The 27,511-nt window shown below is 38.1% G+C and overlaps 1 protein-coding gene across 1 annotated transcript in view; it reads right to left on the bottom strand.

Annotated features, from left to right (window-relative positions):
• Positions 1-7,900: 7,900 nt before the first annotated feature.
• KIF11 (kinesin family member 11) overlaps positions 7,901-27,511 on the bottom strand; it is a gene marked incomplete at both ends in the record, with an annotated part of 54,376 nt that continues 34,765 nt past the window's right edge. The window contains 5 exons of the mRNA XM_079698688.1: positions 7,901-8,032; positions 10,026-10,142; positions 11,040-11,191; positions 12,864-13,086; positions 15,563-15,842. Coding sequence (XP_079554814.1) covers positions 7,901-8,032; positions 10,026-10,142; positions 11,040-11,191; positions 12,864-13,086; positions 15,563-15,842 — 904 coding nt within the window. The remainder of the gene's footprint in view (positions 8,033-10,025; positions 10,143-11,039; positions 11,192-12,863; positions 13,087-15,562; positions 15,843-27,511) is intronic.

Below are 27,511 nucleotides of genomic sequence, written 5' to 3'. Positions count from 1 at the left end.
GTGATCTGGATAGAAGATCAAACCAGCCACAACAGTCACTTCAGCCAAACTTAATTCAGAGCAAGGGCCTAATTCTTTTCAATTCTATGAAGGCTGAGAGAGGTGAGGAAGCTGCAGACGAAAAGCTTGAAGCTAGCAGAGTTTGGTTCATGAGGTTTAAGAAAAGAAGCTGTCTCTACAACATAAACATGCAAGGTGAAACAGCAAGTGCTGATGCATAAGCTGCTGCAAGTTACCCAGAAGATCGAGCTAAGATAATGAATGAAGGTGGCAACACTAAACAGATGCAATGTAGATGAAACAGCCTTCTGTTGGAAGAAGATGCCAGCTAGGACTTTCATAGCTAGAGAGAAGTCAATGCTTGGCTTCAAAGCTTCAAAAGACGGGCTGATTCTCTTGTTTAGGGCTAATGCAGCTGGTGAAGACATGAAGCCAATGCTCATTTACTATTCCAAAATCCCTAGGGCTTTTAAGAATTATGCTAAATCTATTCTGCCTGTGCTCTACAAATGAAACAACAAAGGCTGGATGACAGCGTGTCATTTTACAACATGATTTACTAAATATTTTAAGCCTACTGTTTGAGAGGTTTGAGAAAATTGACTTCAATTTTGAAAGAAGTACTTCTGTGGGTAAAATGCTATCAAACAGCATTGCATGCTACAGAGAACTAGTTCCTGAAAGAGTCAATAGATGTGGCAAACTTCACTGTTGTCTTATTTTAAGAAATTGCGACAGCCACCGCAGCCTTCAGCAAAGACCACCCTGAACAGTCAGCATCCACCACCATCAAGGTGATACCCTCCACCAGCAAAATGATTATGACTCTCTGAAGGCCCAGATAATGATTAGCATTTTTTAGCAATAAAGTATTTTAAAATTAAGGTTGTACATTATTATTATTATTATATTTATTTATTTTTGGCTGCATTGAGTCTTCGTTGCTGCACGCAGGCTATCTCTAGTTGCGGCGAGCAGGGGCTGCTCTTCACTGCGGTGCGGGACCTTCTCATTTGCGGTGGCTTCTCTTGTTGCGAAGCATGAGCTCTAGGCGCATGGGCTTCAGTAGTTGCAGGACACGGGCTCAGTAGTTGCAGAATGCAGGCTCTAGGACATGTGGGCTTCAGTAGTTGTGGCACACGGGCTTAGCTGCTCCACGGCATGTGGGATCTTCCTGGATCAGGGATCGAACCCATGTCCCCTGCACTGGCAGGCGGATTCTTAACCACTGCACCACCAGGGAAATCCCTTTTTTTTTAGACATATGCTATTACACATTTAACTCACTACAGTCTATAGTGTAAACATAACTTTTATATGCACTGGGAAACCAAAATATTTGTGACTTGCTTTATTATATTCACTTTGTTGTGGTGGCCTGGAACTGATTCCACAGGCTTTCCAAGGTATGCCTGTATCATGCAAACACTAAGAAAGAGAAAGCTGGAGTTGTAAATCAACTATACCTCAATTTTAAAATTAATTTTTAAAAAAGGAAATTAAAAAAAAGAGAAAGCTGTGGTATCTACATTAATATAACAGTTAACATTAGAATAAGGAATGTCACAACGGATAAAAAAGGGACAATACTGATAAAGGGGTCGATTCATCAAGAAGTATAACAATTCTAAGGATGTACGTCACAACACAGGTGCTAGAAATGGAAAGAACTGAAAGGAGAAATTTAAAAATTCACAGTTGTAGTTAAAGACTTCAATTTTTTTTTTTTTCTTTTGCCACACCGCACGGCTTGTGGGATCTTAGTTCCCCAACCAGGGATCAAACGCAGGCCCTCGGCAATGGAAGTATGGAGTCTTAACCAGTGGACTGCCATGGAATTCTCAAGACTTCAACATTTTAATTAATAGAACAACTACACAGAAAAATCAGTAAGGTTACAGAAGACCTGACCACCTTATCAATCAACTTGGTCTGACATTTACAGAAAAGTCCATCCAATGATAAAATAGATTCTTTTCAAGTTTAACATTTTACTTAGACTTTACTTATCAAAGTCTAATATTAATTAGAACCTTTACTACCTCCCAGATAATCAAAGAATCTTTGAATCCTTTAGCTCCTCTTAACCTTCTTCCATCTTTTTTTTTTTTTTTTTTAAATATTTATTTATTTATTTTGGCTGCTCTGGGTCTTAGTTCAGGCACACAGGATCTTCGCTGTGGCATACAGATTTCTTAGTTGTGGCATGCAGGCTTCTTAGTTGAGGCATGTGAACTCTTAGTTGCAGCATGCGGGATATAGTTCCCCAACCAGGGATCAAACCCCAGCCCCCTGCATTGGGAGTATGGAGTCTTACCCACTGGACCACTAGGGAAATCCCATCCTTCTTCCATGTTATGTGCTATTCTTGAGGGTTTTAACTCCATATATATTTTAGACCCTATAAAACATTGTTATTGTTTTATAGTGATTATTTACCTTTCTGATGCATTTATATTTTCCGTTGTTCTTTATTCTTTCCTGCATCTCTGAGATGCCATTTGGTATCATTTTCTTTTCGCTTAAAGAACACTCTTTAGTGTTTCCTTTAGTGCCAGTTTGGTGATGACAAAAATCAATTTTCATTTCTTAGACACATAAGATCATTTTAATGAACCATCATTCCTGAAAAATATTTTCATTAGGTATAGAGTTCTGTGATGGCAATCCGTTATTTTGTTTCAGCAGTTTAATTATCTCTATTGTTTTTACTTTCTTATTTCATTTAACCTTTTAGCAGTTTGCCTATGGTGTACCTAGGTGTGATTTTGCATTTATCCTGCTCAGGAATTATAGGGCTTCAGTCCCATTCTCTTTTTCCTTATGAGGCACTAATTATATGGATGTTAGATCTCTTCACTACATCCTGTTTCTTTCATATTTCTCATCCTTTTGTCTTGCTATGCTTCAGTGTAACAATTTTCTTCTAACCTATCATCCACTTTTTGAAACTCTTTTTAACTATCTATTCAGCAACTAAACCCATCCCCTGTATTCATAATTTATTGTATATTTCAGTTCTAGAATTTCCATCTGATTCTTTTTTTTTAATTTTAAAAGATCCTGTTTGGGAATTCCACATTTTGTTTGGGAATTACATAAAATTAAACATTTAAAGAATTTCGGTAATTCCCTGGCAGTCCAGTGGTTAAGACTCGGCGCTTTCACTGCCGTAGCCTGGGTTCAATCCCTGGTCGGGGAACTAAGATCCTGCAAGCTGCATGGTGTGGTCAAAAATAAATAAATAAAAGATTTTGTTTGGCAACTCAATTAGCTGTAAATTCTATAATTTGTTTCTGTTGTCTTTTCTGTGGGTTTTTGGTCTGTCTCTTGTTATACTAGGCTATTTTTTTTTAATTAATTAATTAATTTATTTATGGCTGCATTTGGTCTTCATTGCTGCGCGCATTTTCTCTAGTTGCAGTGAGTGGGAGCTACTCTTCGTTGCAGTGCGTGGGCTTCTCATTGTGGTGGCTTCTCTTGTTGCAGAGCACGGGCTCTAGGCACTTGGGCTTCAGTAGTTGTGGCACGCAGGCTTAGTTGCTCCGCAGCATGTGGAATCTTCCCAGAGCAGGGATCGAACGCGTGTCCCCTGCATTGGCAGGAGAATTCTTAACCACTGTGCCACCAGGGAAGTCCCTAAAATAAATCATTTTAAAGTACATAATTCTGTGGCACTTTGTGTATTCACAATGTTGTACAACCACCACATCTATCTAGTGCCAAAACATTTCCAACATCCCAAAAGAGAACTCGATATTCATTAAGCAGTAATGCCCTTTCCCTCAACTCAAAATAGCCTTGGCAACCACCAATCTGTTTCTATGAATTTACCTATTCTGGATATTTCATACAAATGTAAACATACAATATATGAATTTATACATCTGATATTTTTCACATAGCATTATATTTTCAAGATTTATCCACACAGTAGCATGTATCAGTGCTTCATTCTTTTTTATGGCTGAGTAATAATCCATTATATGTATATAACACATATTTATCCATTCATATGTTGATGGACACTTGGATTGTTTATACCATTTAGCTCATAGTGCTAACATGAACATTTGTGTACAAATTTGTGTGGATAAATTTTTTCTTTTCTCTTGGGTAGATACCTAGGAGTAGAGTTGCTGGGTGAAATGGTAATTCTACATTTAACTTGTTTATGAACCACCAAACTTTTTAAACAGTGGCTGAACCACTTTACATTCCCACAAGCAATATATGAGGGTTCCCACTGAACATCTTCACCATGACTTGTTATTTTCTGTTTTTACTATAGCTATCCTTGTGGATGTAAAGTGATATCTCATTGTGGTTTTTTTTTTTTTTTTTTTTTTGCTGTACACGGGCCTCTCACTGCTGTGGCCTCTCCCGTTGCAGAGCACAGGCTCCGGACGCACAGGCTCCGCGGCCATGGCTCGCGGGCCCAGCCGCTCCGCGGCATGTGGGATCTTCCGGGATCGGGGCATGAACCCGTGTCCCCTGCATCGGCAGGCGGACTCTCAACCACTGCGCCACCAGGGAAGCCCTCATTGTGGTTTTGATTTGCATTTTCCTGAAGACTACTCTTGCTGCTTTCAAGATTCTGTCTTCAGTTTTAACAGTTTGATTGTCTTGTGATCTCTGAGTTTATCCTGTTTGGATTTATTGAGCATCTTGGATGTGTAGATTTGAGTGTTTTAACAAATCTGAGAAGTTTTCAGCCATTATTTCTTCAAGTATTGTCTGCCTCTTTCTTTCTCTCCTATTCTTTTGGTACTCTCTTTTTGTAAATATTGGTGTGCTTCATTGTGCTCCACATGTCTCTTAAGTTCTACTTTTTCCTTCATTCTTTTCCCTTTTTGCTTCTTCAATTGGACAATTTCAATTGACCTAGCTTCAAGTTCACTGGCTTTCTATTGCCTGATCATATCTACTATTGGAAGCCGAAGCCTCTAGTGATTTTTTTCATTTCAGTTATCTTACTTTCCAGCTCTAAATTTGTATGGTTCCTTTTTATGGTTTCTTCATGGATATCCTCTATTCGTTGAGACATTTTCCTAATGGATTCCTTTAGCTCTTTGAGCATATATGAGACAGTTGATTTAAAGTCCAAAATTTGTGCTCCCTCAGGGATGGTTTATGTTCATTTCTTCTGTGAATGAGCCATACTTTCTTTGCATAATTCCTAGTTTTTGTTGAAAACTGAACATTTGAATATTATAATAGGGTAACTTTGGAAATCAGATTCTTCATGCTTCCGGGTTTGTTTTTCTTCCTTGCTGTGGGCTGTAGCAATTTATTTAGTGACTTTTCTAGACTATTTTTTTGTAAAGTCTCAATTCTTTGACTTACGTAGTCTCTAAAGACTATTTTTTTGCTTGTGTTCAGCTAGTGTGTTGACAGATTTCCTTGAACGCTAGTAGCCAAAAAATAAATACATAAAACAAGAATTAAAAGAATAAAAAGGAAAAAAAAATCCTCCCAGTCTTTGTAGGTTGGCTGTGTTGGAGCACTCCTTTAAGTGCTTAGCTAGGTCATTTTAAGTCTGCTTAGCCTTCACTTCCTGCTTGTGCTGAGCCTAGAGTTCAGCCAGCAGTGAACACTTAGGTCTTCTCAGGTCTTTTCTAAGCATGCAACTTGGCCTAACTGATGGCTTTCTCAGTTCCCTAGTATACACTGTTGTTTTCGAGTAGCCTAATTTCCCTAGGAAATTCTCTCCCATTTTTTCCTCTCAGGCTTTAGGCACTCCTTTATTTACCTCAACTGTAATCCTTTGTCAAAGGTGGCAGCAGGTTGTTCATCTGCCTTACAGTATTTTTGAGAAATACCTGCCATTTTTCCACCCTGAGTTCTGAGTTAGATGAAACAAAGGAAAGTGCCTTGCTTCAGTCCTTCAGGTTGGCTTAGACAGGTTTCAACAAACAACTTTCTGAGATTAAGATCTCCTCTGCTCCTTCAAGACCAGGGAACAGGGTCTCACTCTGAGAACGATGGGCTTCTGCATGTCTTCAAGACCACCACAGAGCTGGGAAGGGGAATGGAACAAGGGCAAGTAAAACACCAAAAAGCTTTCCTAGTTTTTAAGTTATTTCGTTCTTGATTCAACATTTGCTTCCAAGTTCTGACAAAATTGTTTCTGAATGTTTTTGCCTCTGAGGAGGAACGGGTCCTTGAAGCTACCTACTCTGTTTTTGCTGAGGGTTATTTTTTGAGTCCTTGACATTGTATATTAAAATTTACAGAGCTAATTTAAGGCTCTGGATGTTAAAATTCTCCAGATTTATTTTTGCTTCTGTCAGGCGGTTCAACCAGTTGCATTAGCATTCCTAGATAACTTTAAAACTTAGGGAATGAGATGACTTAAAGCTGGACTTCAGGCCCTGTGAGGCCCAATCTGTTTCTCATTAATCTTACACTAAATCATAGCCCCTTTGAGTGCAACTGAAAGCCGGGATGTTTACCAAGGCCCTTCTTCCTTGCTGGTACTTCTGTAGAAGTTTATTTTAGGAATTTTAACACAATTGGCTTAACTCTGTAAACATACCCATTGCCAAATAAGAAGTAATGAGACAAATAAGTTAATGTAGAAACCACATTTATTAATCATGGATTTACTGAGGGTAGCTTATTTTTTTAGATATTATCCATAGCTTATGTTGACATCTGATTTTGCAGAGAAATTATATGATCATTTTTATTAAGATAATTAGTACTCTGCAAGGCAAACTTATTTCCTTGAAGTAGCACATTTTCTAATTCTCCAACAGGGTTTGGTTTTACTTAGCTATCAGAATCAAATCTGAATTTATACACTTAAACTTGATGTGTGCACAAAATTTATTCTTCACATATATTCCTTCTAAGTGCTCTGGTTCTTCATGCTGAAACATCCCAACTTCCAGAAATTTGGCTGCCAGATCAAAATTGTCAGGGCCCTTCTAATAAGGGTTAAGATTTCAATAGCGAAAAATATATACACACATATTTTATTATATACAAAGAACAACAAAAAGTTTCACCAGGTAAACAAAAGAATATAAATGATAGTCATAATTAATAGCTTCAAAAAGCGCTTAAACACTTTGACCTTTTGCACAAGATACAGGCTTCAAAATAGGGTCACATAGCCGTTAATCAGAACTCCAGGTAGTTCTCTCATAATAGCAATCTATATTCTGGAGAAGATGGCTTTTTATGAACTCTGTGGGGACTAATGTGTTAGGCCTCATAAAGGAATGAAATGCTTTCATATCTAGGAGGAAACAAATTAAAATATTGAAGGAAGGGATACTTCTAGGGTTGTGTTTATTGTTGACAGCAATTTTAGAGATAACCACAGAAAAGTGTAAAAGATATCTAGGTAAAATTCTGGCTATCTCATAATAATAATGGATACCATTTTGTAGCTCTACAAATGGTTTGGTGACAAAAAAAAGGGAGAAAGTTTGCTGAGAAGGCAGAATGAAACAGTCTAGGGAAGGAGGTAAGCAAATAAACATAATTCAATCATACCAAGAAAAGAAAGGATAAGGTCCTTCCTAAAACCATGCGCTGGTGATATTTACCTATATAAGTTCAAGCCTAAAAGAACACTGCAGCTTCTATATATCTGCTATTTAGTAATATACTAGAAAAATATTTTTCATTTGTTATGAAAGAGCTATTTTATATCAAAAGCTAGAAATACATATTTACTCAATGCAAATCCCAAATGAAACCCAACTTAATATACAGTAAACTATAGCAATGACAGAAAAAATGGGTAGATAATAAATTCAACTAAATTTACAGTACTGCCTTGATATTTTCTACTCGTTTTTAATCTATACACAAGGCTCAACTTCTGGGGTTACAGGTTTTATTTTTCATTTTTCTTAGAAAGTAAAATTACCTGTCCTCAAGTTAACTAAAAATTGTTCTGGGCTCGTAGAGGTAATCTGCTCTTCATAACAGATTGCTCTGTAGTTTCTTCTACTTTAGACCTCTCCAGCGGATTAATGCCTCTGTTTTCTTTATCTTTTCCGTGTGATTTTTTATGCTGTGGATTTAAGGGGGAAAATTAAGTCAATATAAAGTAACATCTGATACATATTAATCATATTCTATTTTCAAAGTTCTCTGGTTTATAGGCAAGAAATTAGGTGTGGAAAACTTTAGAAAACACTCAGCACAAATTTGAGCCAACAATTTGGCAAGTAGAAATGAATGCCTTCTTCATTTTATCACCAAGAGGGGGTGAAAGAAGTATTAATTTTCTGTATGATTTTCCAAGGAATAATTACATATTTTACTGTAGGGCAATGGTTCTCAGTAGGGAGATTTTGCACCCCAGGGGACATTTGGTACTGTCTGGAGACATTTTTGGTTGTTAAAACTAGGGGATTGCTACTGGCTTCTAGTGGACAAAAGCCAGGGAAGCTGCTAAACATAATACATAGGACAGGTCACCACAACAAAGAATTATCCAGCTCAAAATGTCAATAGTGTGGCTGCTAGAAATCTTGCTCTAGGGAAACAAAGATTTGTTATTGTACAAAATTGGCAATTCTGGGAATTCTCTGGTGGTCCAGTGGTTAGGAGTCCGTGCTTTCACTGTTGAGGGCCTGGGTTCAATCCCTGGTCAGGGAACTAAGATCCTACAAGAGGTGCAGTGCAGGTGAAAAAAAAAAAAGGCAATTCTATTTTAAGCACAGAATCTGATATACAGGCTACCTCAAGGCACTTTTTATTTAAGTTGTATCTTATCTTTTAAAAAACTTATTTCATATTTCTCATTTGGAAATATTTCATTGGAATCCTTGTACTTGCCTGACGACTTTCATTGTAGACCCACTCATCAATTCTTAGACAAATCATAAACCAACTTTAAAGTTTTTAACCCAGAAAATTTCCCCATATCAGACTGCTATCAGAGTAAAAATAATTCCTGGACTTCAGCTAAAGGTCTAAAATCCAATCCCAAGTCTTTTCTGGTACTATAGGAACTTCTTTGCCATAGCTGAACCACCAAGCCTGGTCTTCAAACATCATAAACTTTAATAACGAAAGGATTTCCAAACAGGGATTAAGTAGTCACTAAGGTTCTCTTCTCTTTAACTTTCCCCCTTTTCTTAACTTTATAAGATAGAAGAGAGGGTCGATAAATAGAAAGAAATATATCTAGAGTTTTCTAATAGTAAAGAATGAAGCAAAAGGTAGGAAGACTTTGGAGATAAAACTGCCTTGATGCAGACAGAGAGGAATTTAATAAAATCTGAGCTAGAAGTTTTAACAGCTTAAATCAGGGATGGAGAATCTTTAGATCTTGGTGGAAAGACCTGCAGGTCTATTAAAGACAGGTACAAGCATATACATATCAGAAGCAGTACTTCAACTATAAAATGTAGACATCAATGTCCTATGTAAGTAAGGAAATCCTTACCTCACAGACTGTCTAGGCTCATGACTTCAAATTAGAGGGAAAGATGTAGATAGTTTACAGTGCCATACTCCCAACAGTGATGAAAAGGTGATAGGAGAGGGCATGGGATTTAAACACACAAGATCAAGACAGGAGACTCATGGGGGAATAGTGAATAGGAGAAAAGCCTCAAGTTGGAGAATCAGTCATTTAACAGAGAGGCATTCGGTCTCTCAATCTTTTAAACTTCTTAGCCTTCAAGGTCTGATCATAGACAGAGACAGGCTCCAGGATTTCCATGTCAAAGTTGGAGGGAAGAGAGAAATGACTGTTTTTAGTATCATTCTGAGTATGTAGGAGGCAGAAAAGGGATAAATATAACAGCAGAATATTACCAGCTAAGGATGGGATTAAGTCATATTTTGCCTTTATTTATCCTACCAAAAACCCCTAATCGATTATCATACTTGTGTAAATAATTTAAATCAGAAAAGTTAACAAGCCATCCCAAAGGAATGACTAAAATATTTTTTCTATTCCACCCACCAAGAGTAATGTCTTTATATTGAATAGCAAATGACTGACTTACATCAGATGTGGAAGGGTTATCTGATAGGATATAATCAGGTACCTGGAAAAATGGAACCCCACCACTTGATGAACAATCCAAACTAGTGTCTACAGATGGCTCTTGACTTAGAGGTTCTTCAACAGTATGCACCAGAACCGCCTTTTCTTCATCCAAGTCCTAAAATAAGAAGCTGATGAGTGATTAAGTCCCAGGGCTTAAAAACCTTCACACAAGTAAAGGCAGTTTTCTTCTTTGAAAATAACACAATGTCCATTACATAAAAGGTAAACCTCAACAAAATCAGTAGGAAGTCTACAAAGTAATGAAAATAATTCCTATTATGTTTTCATATAGAGAAGTACCTATAATAAAATGTTAAATATGGTAATCTCAGAATAAAGAGATTACAGTTTATTTTTTATCTTCTTTGTTACTTTCCAATTTCCCAACTTTTCTATAATTACTAGAGTTAAGGGCACAAATTGTGGAGCTAGGTTCTAATTCCAGCTCCATCCTTGTGACTTAGGACAAGGTAATTCTTAGTTTCCTCACCTGTTAAAATGGGGATAGTACTAGCATTCACCTTATAGAGTTATTGAGACAATTAACTGAGTAAATATATATGTAAAGTGTTTAGAACAGTGTCGGGCACATAATCAGCATAACATAAACATTGTCTATTATAATTATCTATAAGTCTAATCATAAAAAATGGCCCAAATAAAAGAAGCAGGCTTAGCAGTCAACTATCCATAATGAGACAGGGTAGGACTGAAGGGCAAAGGATAAAATTCTTCTCGTGAAGAAGATGACATCAAGAGTTTATGGGAGGGACTTCCCTGGTGGTGCAGTGGATAAGACTCCATGCTCCCAATGCAGGGGGCCAGGGTTCGACCCCTGGTCAGGGAACTAGATCCCACATGCATGCTGCATCTAAGGAGCCCACGAGCCGCAACTAAGGAGGCTGCCTGCCACAGCTAAGACCTAGCACAACCTAAATAAATATATATATATATATTTTTTAAAGAGTTCATGGGAGAGTTCTAAAATTATGATGCCTAAAATAAATTTTACCTGACTTGTCTCTTCTTTGTTGTTTTCTGAACAGTTTAGCATCATTAACAGCTCAGGCTGTTTCCTTTTCAACTGATCAAGGAGCTGTTCACGTGGCTGAGTTCTCACCAGTGTTGATGGGTATAAATAATTTTTCCTCTGTGGTGTCATACCTTTAGTGGACATAATATAAGTGGTAAAAATTGAAGTGTGGGATATGAGTAAGGTACTTTTTTTAATGCTAGAACTTATACCTCCCAATAAGTCTTTGTCTTCCAAAAATAGAACCACTGCCACATATGAGAATCAGTCTTGCTATCTGTCAGGCATATGTTGCTTAAAATATTTCCTAACTTGACAGCTGATCTTAAATAGACTCAACCATTTTCAAGATTCCACCTACACCAAAACATGAAATTTTCCATCTCTGAGCATGTATAGAAGAGGTTTTGTAGGCTCTAAAAGGATTCAGAGTGTTCTGAGGAATGGCAGCATGATCAGTTTGACAGGGATAATCATTTCACTAAATTTGGTGGTAGCTAAATATTAACCAGTTAATTTCTTTATAATAACTCATGCTCTCATAATTTACACAGGCACTTGCCTTTTCACTTAATGGTTATATTCCTAATTTCATTGAAAAGTGGACAATAAATATCAAGAGTCTTGGGGAAAAAATAAATTGACATCCTTTAGTGCCATCCTCTTTTATAATTGCTAAAAAAAAAAAAAAAAAGCTTTAAAGTGTAATTTACACACCACAAAATCCACTCAGTGATTTTTACTAAACTTACAGGGTGTGCAACCCCTACCACAATCTAATGAATAACTCAATTACTCATCCTGTGTGAAACAGTTACACCTTCTTTCATGAAGGCATCCCTGAATCATTACACCTACACTGATCCTTGCCATCTTTGACCTCCCAAAACGGTAATTCCTAAATGCCAATCTAACAGTCATGACAAAATGAGAGGTACACATAAGAAAATGCACAATGTGGTAAGCTCTGCATTAAACTAGATTTATTTAATTACATTCCTCCACTATTTTTGGTATTAAAATGTCCTTTTATAAACAGTGCTAGATAGATGGTTGGTTTTCTTTTTTTTTTTTTTTTTTTTTTTTGCGGTACGCGGGCCTCTCACTGTTGAGACCTCTCCCGTTGCAGAGCACAGGCTCCGGACGCGCAGGCTCAGCGGCCGTGGCTCACGGGCCCAGCCGCTCCGCGGCATGTGGGATCCTCCTGGACCGGGGCACGAACCCGTGTCCCCTGCATCGGCAGGCGGACTCTCTACCACTGCGCCACCAGGGAAGCCCCTGGTTTTCTTTTTATTTGCTTTTAAAATGTGCTCTCTTAATCAAAGCCAGTTCCCTGAATGTTTGTAAACTTTTACTGAATTATGATGCCCAAGTGTCTGGGAGTATATGTCATGTGCATCATTTAATGCTTGATCAAAGCTATTTTGGGGTTCTAATTTTTCCACATTTGAGTTGATCAGAGTGGGATGGCAAATTCCTATCAGGCAATGGCAGGACCTAGCTTTTCTGAACATCCAGCACTGTATACAGTTGAATTCAACTTCAAAAAATTTAACAATTCCATTTCCCTTTTAAAGTACCTGTTGGTGGGCTTCCCTGGTGGCGCAGTGGTTGAGAGTCCGCCTGCCGATGCAGGGGACACGGGTTCGTGCCCCGGTCTGGGAAGATCCCACGTGCCGCAGAGCGGCTGGGCCCGTGAGCCATGGCCACTGAGCCTGTGCTCCGGAGCCTGTGCTCCGCAAGGGGAGAGGCCACAACAGTGAGAGGCCCGCCTACCGCAAAAAAAAAAAAAAAATAAAGTACCTGTTGGGATATCCAGTTTCAGATCCTGTTGCAGAAAGCAATTAAGCTTAGTCAAACCAATTTTTACGGTTTTATTAAGTTCTTGACTTTGTGTCATTAATTCTTCTTCATCAATAGTTATCTGACCAAGAAGAATGTTATGCTGGTTCTCATTAGCTGCTTTATGTCCAATTAATTTTTCAGTAATCTCTGAACTTGAAGCCTCACAACCTTGTTGTACAACCTGTAAATGATGCAAATAAGACTTCATTATTAAAATCAAAGTTGTCAGTGCTTTATGCAATATTTAACTTCTCCTTACCTTGAAATTTTCCATGATAAAAGTTTTAGAAACTGCAAAAGTAGAAATAATAATAATAACCCCCTTATATTCACTCCCCAGCCTCAACATTTATTACTACATGGGATATATAGATCAAACAAGATTGGCCACTTACTCCTGCTCTCCACCAGGATTATTTTGAAGCAAATCCTACACCATTTCATCCATTTACTTCAGCATACTTCTCTAAGAGTTAAGAGCTTCGTAAGACCACTCTCACTTCTACAAAATTTAACATTGATGTCTTTATATCAAACGTCTAGTCAGTGTTCAAATTTTACCAATTGTCTGTTTTTCAGACTTGTTTTGTTTGAATCAGAATTCATCATTATATTTGGTTGATATGTCTTAATTGACTATATAATTTATCATCCAAACTGAGATATTCTCAGAGTAAAAAGGGCCATTAATAGTAATAACCCCAGTGCAATAGATATAAACAAGGACTATCCCAGGAAAACCGAGGCTTAAGGCCCTCTAGTCTTAACTCTCTCTTGATATAAGTTATCCTTCCTCATACTTTTCTCCTTGAAAAAAATTTTCATTGAAGAAACCAGGTCTTTGTGCTCTACTGAATATCTCAATTTCTGGATTTTGTCGATTGCACCTCTAACCTGTTATTTTCACATGTTCATCTGTCCTCTGTATTTTCTACAAATTATTTAGATCTAAAGGCTTGATCTAAATAAGGTTTTAACTTTTGGGCAAGAATATTTCATAGGTAGTACTCAAAGCACATAATGCCTGGTCGTGTCTCTCACATTAGGATTAATCAGTGTGGGGAACTCCCTGGTGGTCCAGTGGTTATAGGACTCCACGCTTTCACTACCGAGGCCCTGGGTCGGGGAACTAAAATCCCACAAGCCACGTGGCACAGCCAAAAAAGAAGACTAATCCATGTGTTAGAGTGTGGTCACCCTCTTAATTATAAACATCTCCTTCAGCTTTTGATCAAATGGTGTAAGCAGTCATTAATGTCCACAGGGATTATTTCACTAAGGGTTGCAAAACTGTGATATCCCAATTCTGTCATTTCTTCTGCATTTTATTAGCTGGGATTCTTCTTTGAAACAGTTTTCTTCATCCATTACCCTGCTGAACCAAGATAGAGTTCTTTCAGGAAAGACAGATGGATGCTCAATTGTTTCCCTTTATTTACCACTTCTCAGAATCATTTCTTGCTTCCCTAGCGTGATCCAAAGTAGACTAATGAAATTTTTATGAATTCATCAATTTTAACATATTTGACGTATCTTAATCTATTGTAGCAATTACTCTTTTTGATGCTCAAATTGTACCACCTTTAAACAGGGGAGTGTCATCAAGTTGGCTCCTAAGTCTTTTTGACACAGCCCCACTACTCTTTAACAGCTTCCTTACTTTCTGATATGACAAGATCTGTAGGCTCATCTGGTACACTTCCTGCTCCAAACCTGAAACTACCTATTTCTCCACTAGTCATGGTTCCTTTTAGTGAAAATAGCTTATATAGCTTAAAATACTTAAGTTCTTTTACCTAATTCCCGAGAATATTAGTAAAATCCTTTTATTGCATAGAAGAAAAACCAAGCCACAAAGGGCTCATGCAAATGTTAAGTTCAAGCAAACCCACAAATCTATCAGATATCTTCTGAGTAACCAGAACAATATCCTAAATAATTAAAGCAATAACAGGTTTGAATGTACCCGGAGAAAAGTAAAAAGCATACATAAGTGAAAAGTATTATATATCAAAAGATGGGGTGCTCTTAGCTGAAAGAACTAATGAGTCAAAAACCACAGATAGATATAGGACAGATCAGATAAATGTTAAATAATTTGAAGATCTAGGAAACATATGTTAAACAAGATCACATATAAGCATACCAACTGTTACACTTAAAATTTTAAGTCATTAATTATATTTTAAGGGCTTCCCTGGTGGCGCAGTGGTTAAGAATCCGCCTGCCAATGCAGGGGACACGGGTTTGAGCCCTGGGCCAGGAAGACCCCACATGTCGTGGAGCAACTAAGCCCTTGCGCCACAACTACTGAGCCTGCGCTCTAGAGCCTGCGAGCCACAACTACTGAAGCCCGCGCTCCGCAACAAGAGACGCCACCACAATGAGAAGCCTGCGCACCGCAACAAAGAGTAGCCCCCGCTTGCCGCAACTAGAGAAAGCCTGCACGCAGCATTGAAGACTCAATGCAGCCAAAAAAAAAAAAAAAAACAACTTATACTTTAAAATATCATGTGTTTTGAAACCAATTCTTAGCCAAGAATATTTAATATTCTGATTATCACTATTCTCCCCAAAGGAGAGAATATAGTGTTATATTCTATTCTATATTCTATTCTATTATATATAGCGTTATATTCCAGTTATAAAGTTATTACCTTCAATAAATTCTGAAGTTCCTCTTCCCTTTTATTTAAGCAAGATACCCACTGTTCAGAAAAATAAAGTGTGCTTGTGTTCAGAGCCTCACATCTCTGTTCAGTCTCTTGAGATATTATTTCAAGGTTGCTACTGAGTTTATCACAGTGTTTCTCAGACTCTTCAACCAGTTTTGTACCTTCCTGGTTAAAATGTCTGAGTTCCGCTGACAAGTCATCAAAATCAGCACCAAATTTTTCACTGTGAGAAGTTGTTTTGCTGATTATATCTTTAGATTTCCTATAGGAAAAGAGAATAACACTGTTAACTTGAAAAACTAAGACTCAAAGGATATATAACTTGCCCAAGATCAAAATGCTCAAAAATGGCATTCAAACCTAAGCAGTCTAATTCCAGAGCCCAAGCCCTTAATTGTCATTTCACAGCAGACTGACATCACATCTACAACTAAATGACCTTTGAAAATATCTCTTTTCTTATAAAACCTTTTCCAGATATGACACTTTACTTTGTACCTCTTAGAATAGTAACTATATGGTTATTAAAATGAACTCTGCCCATGTGTTTTACTCCTCCTACTAGATTATGTTACTTAAGGACACATCCTACAGCCTCTAGCCTCTAGTTTAACTAGTCCCTAAACTGTCCATAATCAGTTAGTTATTCTGTTCTTACGCAGTTTTGCCTTGCCTATGATACAAAATAAATCATAAATATTATAAATATTATAAAACAAAGTCAACTATAAAGCTATCTAATAATTAAAAGAAAATTATATGGGGGTGAGACAAACTACATATAGCACACATAGTACAATGTAACATAACCCTGATACAAAACTAATATCAAAATATACATTTAAAATTCATTGATGGGGCTTCCCTGGTGGCACAGTGGTTGAGAGTCCACCTGCTGATGCAGGGGACACGGGTTCGTGCCCCAGTCCGAGAGGATCCCACATGCCACGGAGTGGCTGGGCCCGTGAGCCATGGCCGCTGAACCTGTGCATCTGGAGCCTGTGCTCCACAATGGTAGAGGCCACAACAGAGAGAGGCACGTGTACCGCAAAAAAAAAAAAAAAAAAAAAAAAAATCATTGATGGCTTCCTTCTCTCAGTAAAGTTCCCTGTAATAGCATTCAAAGTCATCTCACAGGAGCAGAGTTAAACTTTGGGGAATGAAGGTTACCCTCTACTACCACTAGATGGTCCACCATGTGAGCAAATCATATGAGGAAGCAAATGTGCTGAAAAAATCAACTACAAATTAAGTGAAAATAATTGAAAAAGGAAAAGAAAATTAAGTGGTAAGCTTGGAGGCTATCAACACAAATCTATCCCCTCAAGGAATCAAAACCCACTGGGAATAAACAGTGGGGAAACACTATCTAGATTCAGAATCTAGAAAGAAGAATTCAGAGTGGAAACATGATATAATGAATAGGACCAACAATAGGATTGAAAAACAGATGATAGGAGTTAGGTAGTAGGATAGGCGATAGCCAGAATTCTAGAGCAGAATCATTCAGTAGAAATATAATGTGAGCCACATATGTAATTTAAAAATTTCTAGAAGCCATACTGAAAAAGAAAATAGATAATCAGAGTAACAATGTATTGGGTAAATATAGCATATGTAGAAGTAAAATACATGAAAACAATGCATAAGAGACCAGAAGGAGGAATTGGGAATATACTGTTAAGGTCCTTTAATTACACATGAAACAGCAAATTATTTGAAGGTGGATTAAAATTATTTCAAAATATATATTATTAATCCTAGAAAAAAACAGTTTAAATAAGTAATTCTAAAAGTATAAATAAGTCAACGGGAGAGATAAAATGAAAACATAAAAATGCTCAACTTAAATTAGGAAAGGAAAAAAGGAAACAAAGGACAAACGACGCAACAAACAGAAAACAAAATGGTAGACTTTAACCCAACTATATCAATACTTTAAATGAGAATGGCCTAAACACACCAGATAAAAGCCATACATCGTGAAATTTGATAAAAGACCAAGACCCAATTATATGTTACCTACAAGATATCCACTTTAAATATAAAGACTTACACCAAGGGACTTCCCTGGTGGCACAGTGGTTAAGAATCCGCCTGCCAATGCAGGAGAAATGGGTTTGAGCCCTGGTCTGGGAAGATCCCACATGCCGCAGAGCAACTAAGCCCATGCACCACAACTACTGAGCCTGTGCTCTAGAGCCCACGAGCCAAAACTACTGAAGCCCTTGCACCTAGAGCCCCTGCTCTGCAACAAGAGAAGCCACTGCAATGAGAAGCCCCTGCTCACCACAACTAGAGAAAGCCTGTGTGCAGCAACAAAGATGCAACACAGCCAAAAATTTAAAAAAAGACTTATGCCAAAAGTAAAGGAATGGAGAAAGCTATATTATGCAAATAGCAATCAAGGGAAAACTGAAGTTTTTGTATTAATTTCAGACAAAGTAGACTTCAGAATAAGGAAAATTATCAAGGATAAAAAGGGACATTACATAATGATAAAAGGGTCAATTATCAGAGATGCATCAATCCTCATGTGTATACATCTAACAACAGAGCATCACTTATGAGGCAAAAACGGACAGAATTCAGAAGAGAAATAGAGAAATCTACAATTATAGCGGGAGATCTCAACACCCCTCTATAAGTAACTGATAGAATAAGTAAACAGAAACTCAGTAAGGATATAGGTGACCTGAACAGCACTACCAATTAACTTGACCTAACTCGTGTTTAGAACACTTCATCCAACAAAAGCAAAATACATATTTTTCACATATGCATACCATAGGAATGAAGCATGCCAGAATAAAACTGCTAATGTTCTGGAAATTAAATTGTTATTGGAACCACAGCCCAAAAAAGTGGCCCAGGACCTGCCTACTTAAAAAAGAAGACTTAAAAAGGATTCTGAACCTCCTAACATAATAGTCAAAATGTTCAAGATACAATTAAAAAACATTCTGGAAAATCACAACTTAAATGAATAAAGATAACAGGTACCAACACTGAGATAATTCAAATGTTGGAACAATTTGGCAAGGATTTTAAGTAGCCATCATAAAAATGTTTCAATGAGCAACTAAAACACATCTAAAGGGGAGGAACCAAGATGGCAGAGTAGAAGGATGTGCTCTCACTCCCTCTTGTGAGAACACCAGAATCACAGTTAGCTGCTGGACAATCATCAACAGGAAGACACTGGAACTCACCAAAAAAGATACCCCATATCCAAACACAAAGGAGAAGCCACAATGAGATGGTAGGAGGGGTGCAATCACAGTAAAACAAAATCCCATAACTGCTGGGTGGGTGACTCACAGACTGGAGAACACTTATACCACAGAAGTCCACCCACTGGAATGAAGGTTGTGAGCCCCACGTCAGGCTTCCCAACCTGGGGAATCCAGCAACGGGAGGAGGAATTCCTAGAGAATCAGACTTTGAAGGCTAGTGGGATTTGATTGCAGGACTTCGACAGGACTGGGGGAAACAGAGACTCCACTCTTGGAGGGCACACACAAAGTAGTGTGCACATCGGGACCCAGGGGAAGGAGCAGTGACTCCAGCGGAGACTGAACCAGACCTACCTGCTAGTGTTGGAGGGTCTCCTGCAGAGGCGGGGGATGGCTTTGGCTCACCGTGGGGACAAGGACACTAGCAGTACAAGTTCTGGGAAGCATTCCTTGGCGTGAGCCCTCCCAGAGTCTGTCATTAGCCCCACCAAAGAGCCCAGGTAGGCTCCAGTGTTGGGTTGCCTCAGGTGAAACAACCAACAGGGAGGGAACCCAGTCCCACCCATCAGCAAACAAGCAGATTAAAGTTTTACTGAGCTCTGCCCACCAGAGCAACAGTCAGCTCTACCCACCACCAGTCCCTCCCATCAGGAAACTTGCACAAGCCTCTTAGATAGCCTCATCCACCAGAGGGCAGACAGCAGAAGCAAGAAGAACTACAATCCTGCAGCCTGTGGAACAAAAACCACATTCACAGAAACATAGACAAGAAAAGGCAGAGGGCTATGTACCAGATGAAGGAACAAGATAAAACCCCAGAAAAACAACTAAATGAAATGGAGATAGGCAACCTTCCAGAAAAAGAATTCAGAATAATGATAGTGAAGATGATCCAGGACCTCGGAAAAAGAATGGAGGCAAAGATCGAGAAGATGCAAGAAATGTTTAACAAAAACCTAGAAGAATTAAAGAACAAACAAACAGAGATGAACAATATAATAAATGAAATGAAAAATACACTAGAAAGAATCAATAGCACAATAACTGAGGCAGAAGAACAGATAAGTGACCTGGAAGACAGAATGGTGGAATTCGCTGCTGCGGAACAGAATAAAGAAAAACGAATGAAAAGAAATGAAGACAGCCTAAGAGACCTCTGGGACAACATTAAATGCAACAACATTTGCATTATAAGGGTCCCAGAAGAAGAGAGAGAGAAAGGACCCGAGAAAATATTTTGGGAAAGGAAATAGCCATCCAAGTCCAGGAAGTGCAGAGAGTCCCAGGAAAGATAAACACAAGGAGAGACGCGCCGAGACACATGGTAATCAAATTGGCAAAAATTAAAGACAAAGAAAAATTATTGAAAGCAGCAAGGGAAAAATGACAAATAACATACAAGGGAACTCCTATAAGGTTAACAGCTGATTTCTCAGCAGAAACTCTACAAGCCAGAAGGGAGTGGCATGATATACTTAAAGTGATGAAAGGGAAGAAACTACAACCAACATTACTCTACCCGGCAAGGATCTCATTCAGATTCAATGAAGAAATCAAAAGCTTTACAGACAAGCAAAAGCTAAGAGAATTCAGCACCACCAAACCAGCTCTACAACAAATGCTAAAGGAACTTCTCTAAGTGGGAAACACAAGAGAAGAAAAGGACCTACAAAAAAAACCCCAAAAGAATTAAGAAAATGGCAATAGCAACATACCCTAAATGTAAATGGAGTAAATGCTCCCACCAAAAGACACAGATTGGCTGAATGGATACAAAAACAAGACCCATATATATACTGTCTACAAGAGACCCACTTCAGACCTAGGGACACATACAGACTGAAAGTGAGGGGATGGAAAAAGATATTCCATGCAAATGGAAATCAAAAGAAAGCTGGAGTAGCAATACTCATATCAGATAAAATAATCATATCATTTAAAATAAAGAATGTTGGGCTTCCCTGGTGGCACAGTGGTTGAGAGTCTGCCTGCCGATGCAGGAGACACGGGTTCATACCCCAGTCCGTGAGGATCCCACATGCCGCCGAGCAGCTGGGCCCGTGAGCCATGGCTGCTGGGCCTGCGTGTCCGGAGCCTGTGCTCTGCAATGGGAGAGGCCACAACAGTGAGAGGCCCGTGTACCGCAAAAATTAAGAAAGAAAGAAAAGAATGAAAAGAAAAGGAAAGAAAGAAAGGAAGAAAGGAAGAAAGGAAGAAAGAAAGAAAGAAAGACAAAAAGAAAGAAAGAAAGAAAGAAAGAAAGAAAGAAAGAAAGAAAGAAAGAAAGAAAGAAAGAAAGTAAGTTAGTTACAGGAGACAAGGAAGGACACTACATAATGATGAAGGTATCAATCCAAGAAGAAGATACAACAATTATATAGGCACCCAACATAGGAGCACCTCAATACATAAGGCAACTGCTAACAGCTATAAAAGAGGAAACCGACAGTAACACAATAATAGTGGGGGACTTTAACACCTCACTTACACCAATGGACAGATCATCCAAAATGAAAATAAATAAGGAAACAAGCTTTAAATGACACAATAGACCAGATAGATTTAATTGATATTTATAGGACATTCCATCCAAAAACAGCAGATTACACTTTCTTCTCAAGTGTGCATGACATTCTCCAGGATAGATCACATCTTGTGTCACAAATCAAGCCTCAGTAAATTTAAGAAAATTGAAATGATATCAAGCATCTTTTCTGACTGCAACGCTATGAGATTACAAATGAATTACAGGGAAAAAAAAAAGTAAAAAACACAAACACATGGAGGCTAAACAATACGTTACTAAATAACCAAGAGATCACTGAAGAAATCAAAGAGGAAATCAAAAAATACCTAGAGACAAATGACAATGAAAACACGATGACCCAAAACCTATAGGATGCAGCAAAAGCGGTTCTAAGAGGGAAGTTTATAGGTATAGAAGCCTACCTCAAGAAACAAGAAAATTCTCAAATAAACAATCTAACCTTACACGTAAAGGAACTAGAGAAAGAACAAACAATACCCAAAGTTAGCAGAAGGAAAGAAATCATAAAGATCAGAGCAGAAATAAATGAAAAAGAAATGAAGGAAACGATAGCAAAGATCAATAAAACTAAAAGCTGGTTCTTTGAGAAGATAAACAAAATTGATAAACCATTAGCCAGACTCATCAAGAAAAAAAGGGAGAAGACTCAAATCAATAGAATTAGAAATGAGAAAGGAGAAGTAACAACTGACACTGCGGAAATATAAAAGATCATGAGAGATTACTACAAGCAACTCTATGCCAATAAAATGGACAACCTGGAAGAAATGGACAAGTTCTTAGAAAGGTATAAGCTTCCAAGACTGAACCAGGAAGAAATAGAAAATATGAACAGACAAACCATAAGTAATGAAATTGAAACTGTGATTAAAAATCTTGCAACAAACAAAAGTCCAAGACCAGATGGCTTCAGAGGTGAATTCTATCAAACATTTAGAGAAGAGCTAACACCCATCCTTCTCAAACTCTTCAAAAAATTGCAGAAGAAGAAACATTCCCAAACTTATTCTAGGAGGCCACCATCACCCTGATACCAAAACCAGACAAAGATACTACAAAAAAACAAAATTACAGACCAATATCACTGATGAATATAGATGCAAAAATCCTCAACAAAATACTAGCAAACAGAATCCAACAACACATTAAAAGGATCATACACCATGATCAAGTGGAATTTATCCCACGGATGCAAAGATTCTTCAATATACACAAACCAATCAATGTGATACACAATATTAACAAACTGAAGAATAAAAACCATATGGTCATCGCAATAGATGCAGAAAAAGCTTTTGACAAAATTCAACACCCATTTATGATAAAAACTCTCCAGAAAGTGGGCATAGAGAGAATCTACCTCAACATAATAAAGGCCATATATGACAATACCACAGCAAACACCATTCTCAATGGTGAAAAACTGAAAGCATTTCCTCTAAGATCAGGAACAAGACAAGGAAGTCCACTCTCACCACTATTATTCAACATAGTTTTGCAAATCCTAGCCACGGCAATCAGAGAAGAAAAGGAATACAAATTGTAAAAGAAGAAGTAACATTGTCACTGTTTGCACATGACATGATACTATACATAGAGAATCCTAAAAATGCCACCAGAAAAATACTAAACCTAATCAATGAATTTGGTAAAGGTGCAGGATACAAAATTAATGCACAGAAATCTCTTGCATTCCTATACACTAATGATGAAAAATCTGAAAGAGAAATTAAGATAACACTCCCATTTACCATTGCAACAAAAAGAATAAAATACCTAGGAATAAAACTACCTGGGGAGACAAAACACCTGTATGCAGAAAACTATAAGATACTGATGAAAGAAATTAAAGATGATACCAACAGATGGAGAGATATATCATGTTCTTGGATTGGAAGAATCAATATTGTGGAAATGACTATACTACCCAAAGCAATCTACAGATTCAATGCAATCCCAAACAAATTACCAATGGCATTTTTTACGGAACCAGAACAAAAAGTCTTAAAATTTGTATGAAGACACAAAAGACCCTGAATAGCCAAAGCAGTCTTGAGGGAAAAAAATGAGCCGGGAGGCATCAGACTCCCTGACTTCAGACTATACTACAAAGCTACAGTAATCAAGACAATACAGTACTGGCACAAAACAGAAACAAAGATCAATGGAACAATGTAGAAAGCCCAGAGATAAACCCACGCACCTATGGTCAATTAATCTATGACAAAGGAGGCAAGGATATACAATGGAGAAAAGACAGTCTCTTCAGTAAGTGGTGCTGGGAAAATTGGACAGCTACATGTAAAAGAATGAAATTAGAACACTCCCTAACACCATACACAAAAATAAACTCAAAATGGACTCGAGACCTAAATGTAAGAACAGATGCTATAAAACTCTTAGAGGAAAACATAGGAAGAGCACCCTTTGACATAAATCACAGCAAGATGTTTTTTGACCCACCTCCTAGAGTAATGGAAATAAGAACAAAAATAAACAAATGGGACCTAATGAAACTTCAAAGCTTTTGCACAGCAGAGGAAACCATAAACAAGACGGAAAGATAACACTCAGAATGGGAGAAAATATTTGCAAATGAATCAATGGACAAAGGATTAATCTGCAAAATATATAAACAGCTCATGCAGCTCAATATTAAAGAAACAAACAACCCAATCCAAATATGGGCAGAAGACCTAAACAGACATTTCTCCAAAGAAGACATACAGATGGCCAAGAAGCACATGAAAAGCTGCTCAACATCACTAATTATTAGAGAAATGCAAATCAAAACTACAATGAGGTATCACCTCACACCAGTTAGAATGGGCATCATCAGAAAATCTGCAAACAACAAATGCTGGAGAGGGTGTGGAGAAAAGGGAACCCTCTTGCACTGTTGGTGGGAGTGTAAATTGATACAGCCACTATGGAGAACAGTATGGAAGTTCCTTAAATAACTAAAAATAGAATTACCATATGATCCAGCAATTCCACTACTGGGCATATACACAGAGAAACCCATAATTCAAAAAGACACATGCACCCCAATGTTCATTGCAGCACTATTTACAATAGCCAGGTCATGGAAGCAACCTAAATGCCCATCGACAGATGAATGGATAAAGAAGTTGTGGTACATATATACAATGGAATATTACTCAGCCACTGAAAGGAATGAAATTGGGTCATTTGTTGAGACGTGGATGGATCTAGAGACTGTCATACAGAGTGTAGTAAGTCAGAAAGAGAAAAACAAATATCATATATTAATGCATGTATGTGGAACCTAGAAAAATGGTACAGATGAACCGGTTTGCTGGGCAGAAGTTGAGACACAGATGTAGAGAACAAATGTATGGACACCAAGGAGGGAAAGCTGTGGGGGGATGGGGATGGTGGTGTGATGAATTGGGCGATTGGCATTGATATGTATACACTGATGTGTATAAAATTGATGACTAATAAGAACCTGCTCTATGAAAAAATAAATAAAATAAAAATTCAAAAAAAAAAAAACCACATCTAAAGGAAATTCCCTGGAGGTCCAGTGGTTAAGACTCCATGCTCTCACTGCCAAGGGCCTGGGTTCAATCCATGGTTGGGGAACTAAGATCCCACAGGCTGCGAGGTGCAGCCAAAAAAAAAAAAAGAAAACACATGTAAAAAAAAAAAGGGAGAATCTTAACAAGAAATAGAAGAGATTTAAGAAAAAAGAAGCAAATGAAAATTATAAACTGAAAAAAGCGGTAACTGAAATAAAACACCTTACTGAATGCGTTCAGTATTAGGTTAGAGATGACAAAGGAAGGGTCAGTGGACATAAAGACAAAGACAGATTACAGGATATACTCAATCAATCAACGAAGAGAAACAGACTAGTATCTATAGCCTCAGAGACCTATGGAACCATAATAAAAGATCTAACATTTGTGTCATCATAGTTCTAGAAGCAGAGGAGAAAAATATAGGGCAGAAAAAATGTTCAAAGAAATAATGAAGGGAGCTCCCTGGTGGTCCAGTGGTTAGGACTCAGTGCTTTCACTGCTGTGGCCCGGGTTAAATCCCTGGTTAGGGAACTAAGATCCCACAAGCCAAGCAGTGCCACCAAAAAACAAACAAACAGACAAACAATTCTTGGTTTAGAAAAGAAAGAATGGATGAAAATTTACAAGTTTGGTGAAAGGCATAAGTCTACAGATTCAAGAAGCTGAGCAAACCCAAATTGGATTAACTCAAAGAAATACATAAGAAGACACAATATAGGGGTTTCCCTGGTGGCGCAGTGGTTGACAGTCCGCCTGCCGATGCAGGGGACATGGGTTCCTGCCCCAGTCCGGGAAGATCCCACATGCCGCGGAGCGGCTGGGCCCATGAACCATGGCCACTGAGCCTTCACGTCTGGAGCCTGTGGTCCGCAATGGGAGAGGCCACAACAGTGAGAGGCCTGCGTACCGCCAAAAAAAAAAAAAAAAAAAAGAAGACACAATATAATCAAACTTCTAAAAACTAAGGACAAAGAAAAAATGTTGAAACCAGCTACAGAGAAACTACCTATAGGTGAACAATCATTTGAATGACATGGATTCAAATGATTGGATTTCTCATCTCATGGAGACCAAAAGGAAATGAAACAACATATTCCAGGTGCTGAAAGAAAAGACCTGTCAACCCAGAATTCTATAGCCAGTGAAATTATTTTTCAGGAATGAAAGGAAAGTCAAGATATTCTCAGACAAAGGAAAATAGCATTTGTGGCCAGCAGACCTGTTTGGAACTTCAGAAAGGAACAATTTAATGGGCAAAAATAGGTGTAAATATCAGAATACCCTTATCCTCATGAGTTTAGAATATCTATAGATATTCTATAGATGAATCTATAGATGAATCTTGAGAAACCCCATACCTTATACAAAAAATTAAAAATAGATCATGTCTTTAAATCTTTCTTCTAAAAGAAATCATAAGGCTGATCAGAATATATGATAAGGATGGAGACTGGCAAGCAATGAGGCTATAAAGCAACACTAAACACTAGTGCAGGAATCAGCTTTTCTTAAAAACTTTTTCTTAGAAATCCAGATAGCAAATATTTTAGGTTTACAGGTATATAGTCTTTGATGTAACCTTTGCAGTGCAAAGGCAGTCAAAGATAGCTAAAGGCAACACATAAACAAACAGGCAGATTGAGTAAACCAACATGACTGTGTCCAATAAAATTACTTGAAGTAGCAGGCATCCGGCCCAGCAGCCAGTTTGCCAAACCCTACTCTAATTAGTAAGTATATATTTCATCATGGATATGGGTTAGAAATTGTGAAATTACTTAATGTGTATTCTAAAATTGAGCAAATAGGTAGATATATTGTGGATGAGAGCCAGGTTTCTGTCTGAAAAGGGAGCACAAATACAGAAAAGAAAGATATTTAAGTGCACGTATATATACACATTCACACATGTATTTCTAGCTATGTCCACCTGGGGAACCTTAGAAGAAATGACACCACAGTAGCAATAAGAACACCTAGTGCCCAGATCTTGGTTTATATTAATATGATTTTAGAGCTGGGGCTGAGAAAGTACAAGATACCTGGAATATCTTGCTATATCAGAAAGTAAGAAAATGCTCAAAAAGGACAGGTCATATCAAAAGGACACAGGAGACAAGTTGAAGAGGCTCTCACTAGCCAAAACTGGGATAATTTGAACATCAGAATAAATAATAGTGGACTATACCCAGAGGATAAAAGAATGCATGAGTACTTGCTAACATAAATAAATGAATAAGAATAAATGGCAAGGGGCTCCCCTGGTGGTGCAGTGGTTGAGAATCCACCTGCCAATACAGGGAACACAGGTTTGAGCCCTGGTCTGGGAGGATCCCACATGCCGTGGAGCAACTAAGCCCGTGCGCCACAGCTACTGAGCCTGCGCTCTAGAGCCCGTGAGCTGTAGCTACTGAGCCCGTGTGCCACAACTTCTGAAGCGAGCGCACCTAGAGCCTGTGCTCCGCAACAAGAGAAGCCACTGCAATGAGAAGCCCATGCACTGCAAGGAAGAGTAGCCCCCGCTTGCTGCAACTAGAGAAAGCCTCCATGCAGCAACAAAGACCCAACACAGTCAAAAATAAATAAATTTTTTAAAAAA

This window comes from Hyperoodon ampullatus (assembly GCF_949752795.1).
Source record: "Hyperoodon ampullatus genome assembly, chromosome: 1".
Lineage (NCBI taxonomy): Eukaryota > Metazoa > Chordata > Mammalia > Artiodactyla > Ziphiidae > Hyperoodon > Hyperoodon ampullatus.
This window is presented reverse-complemented; position numbering and strand designations above follow the sequence as displayed.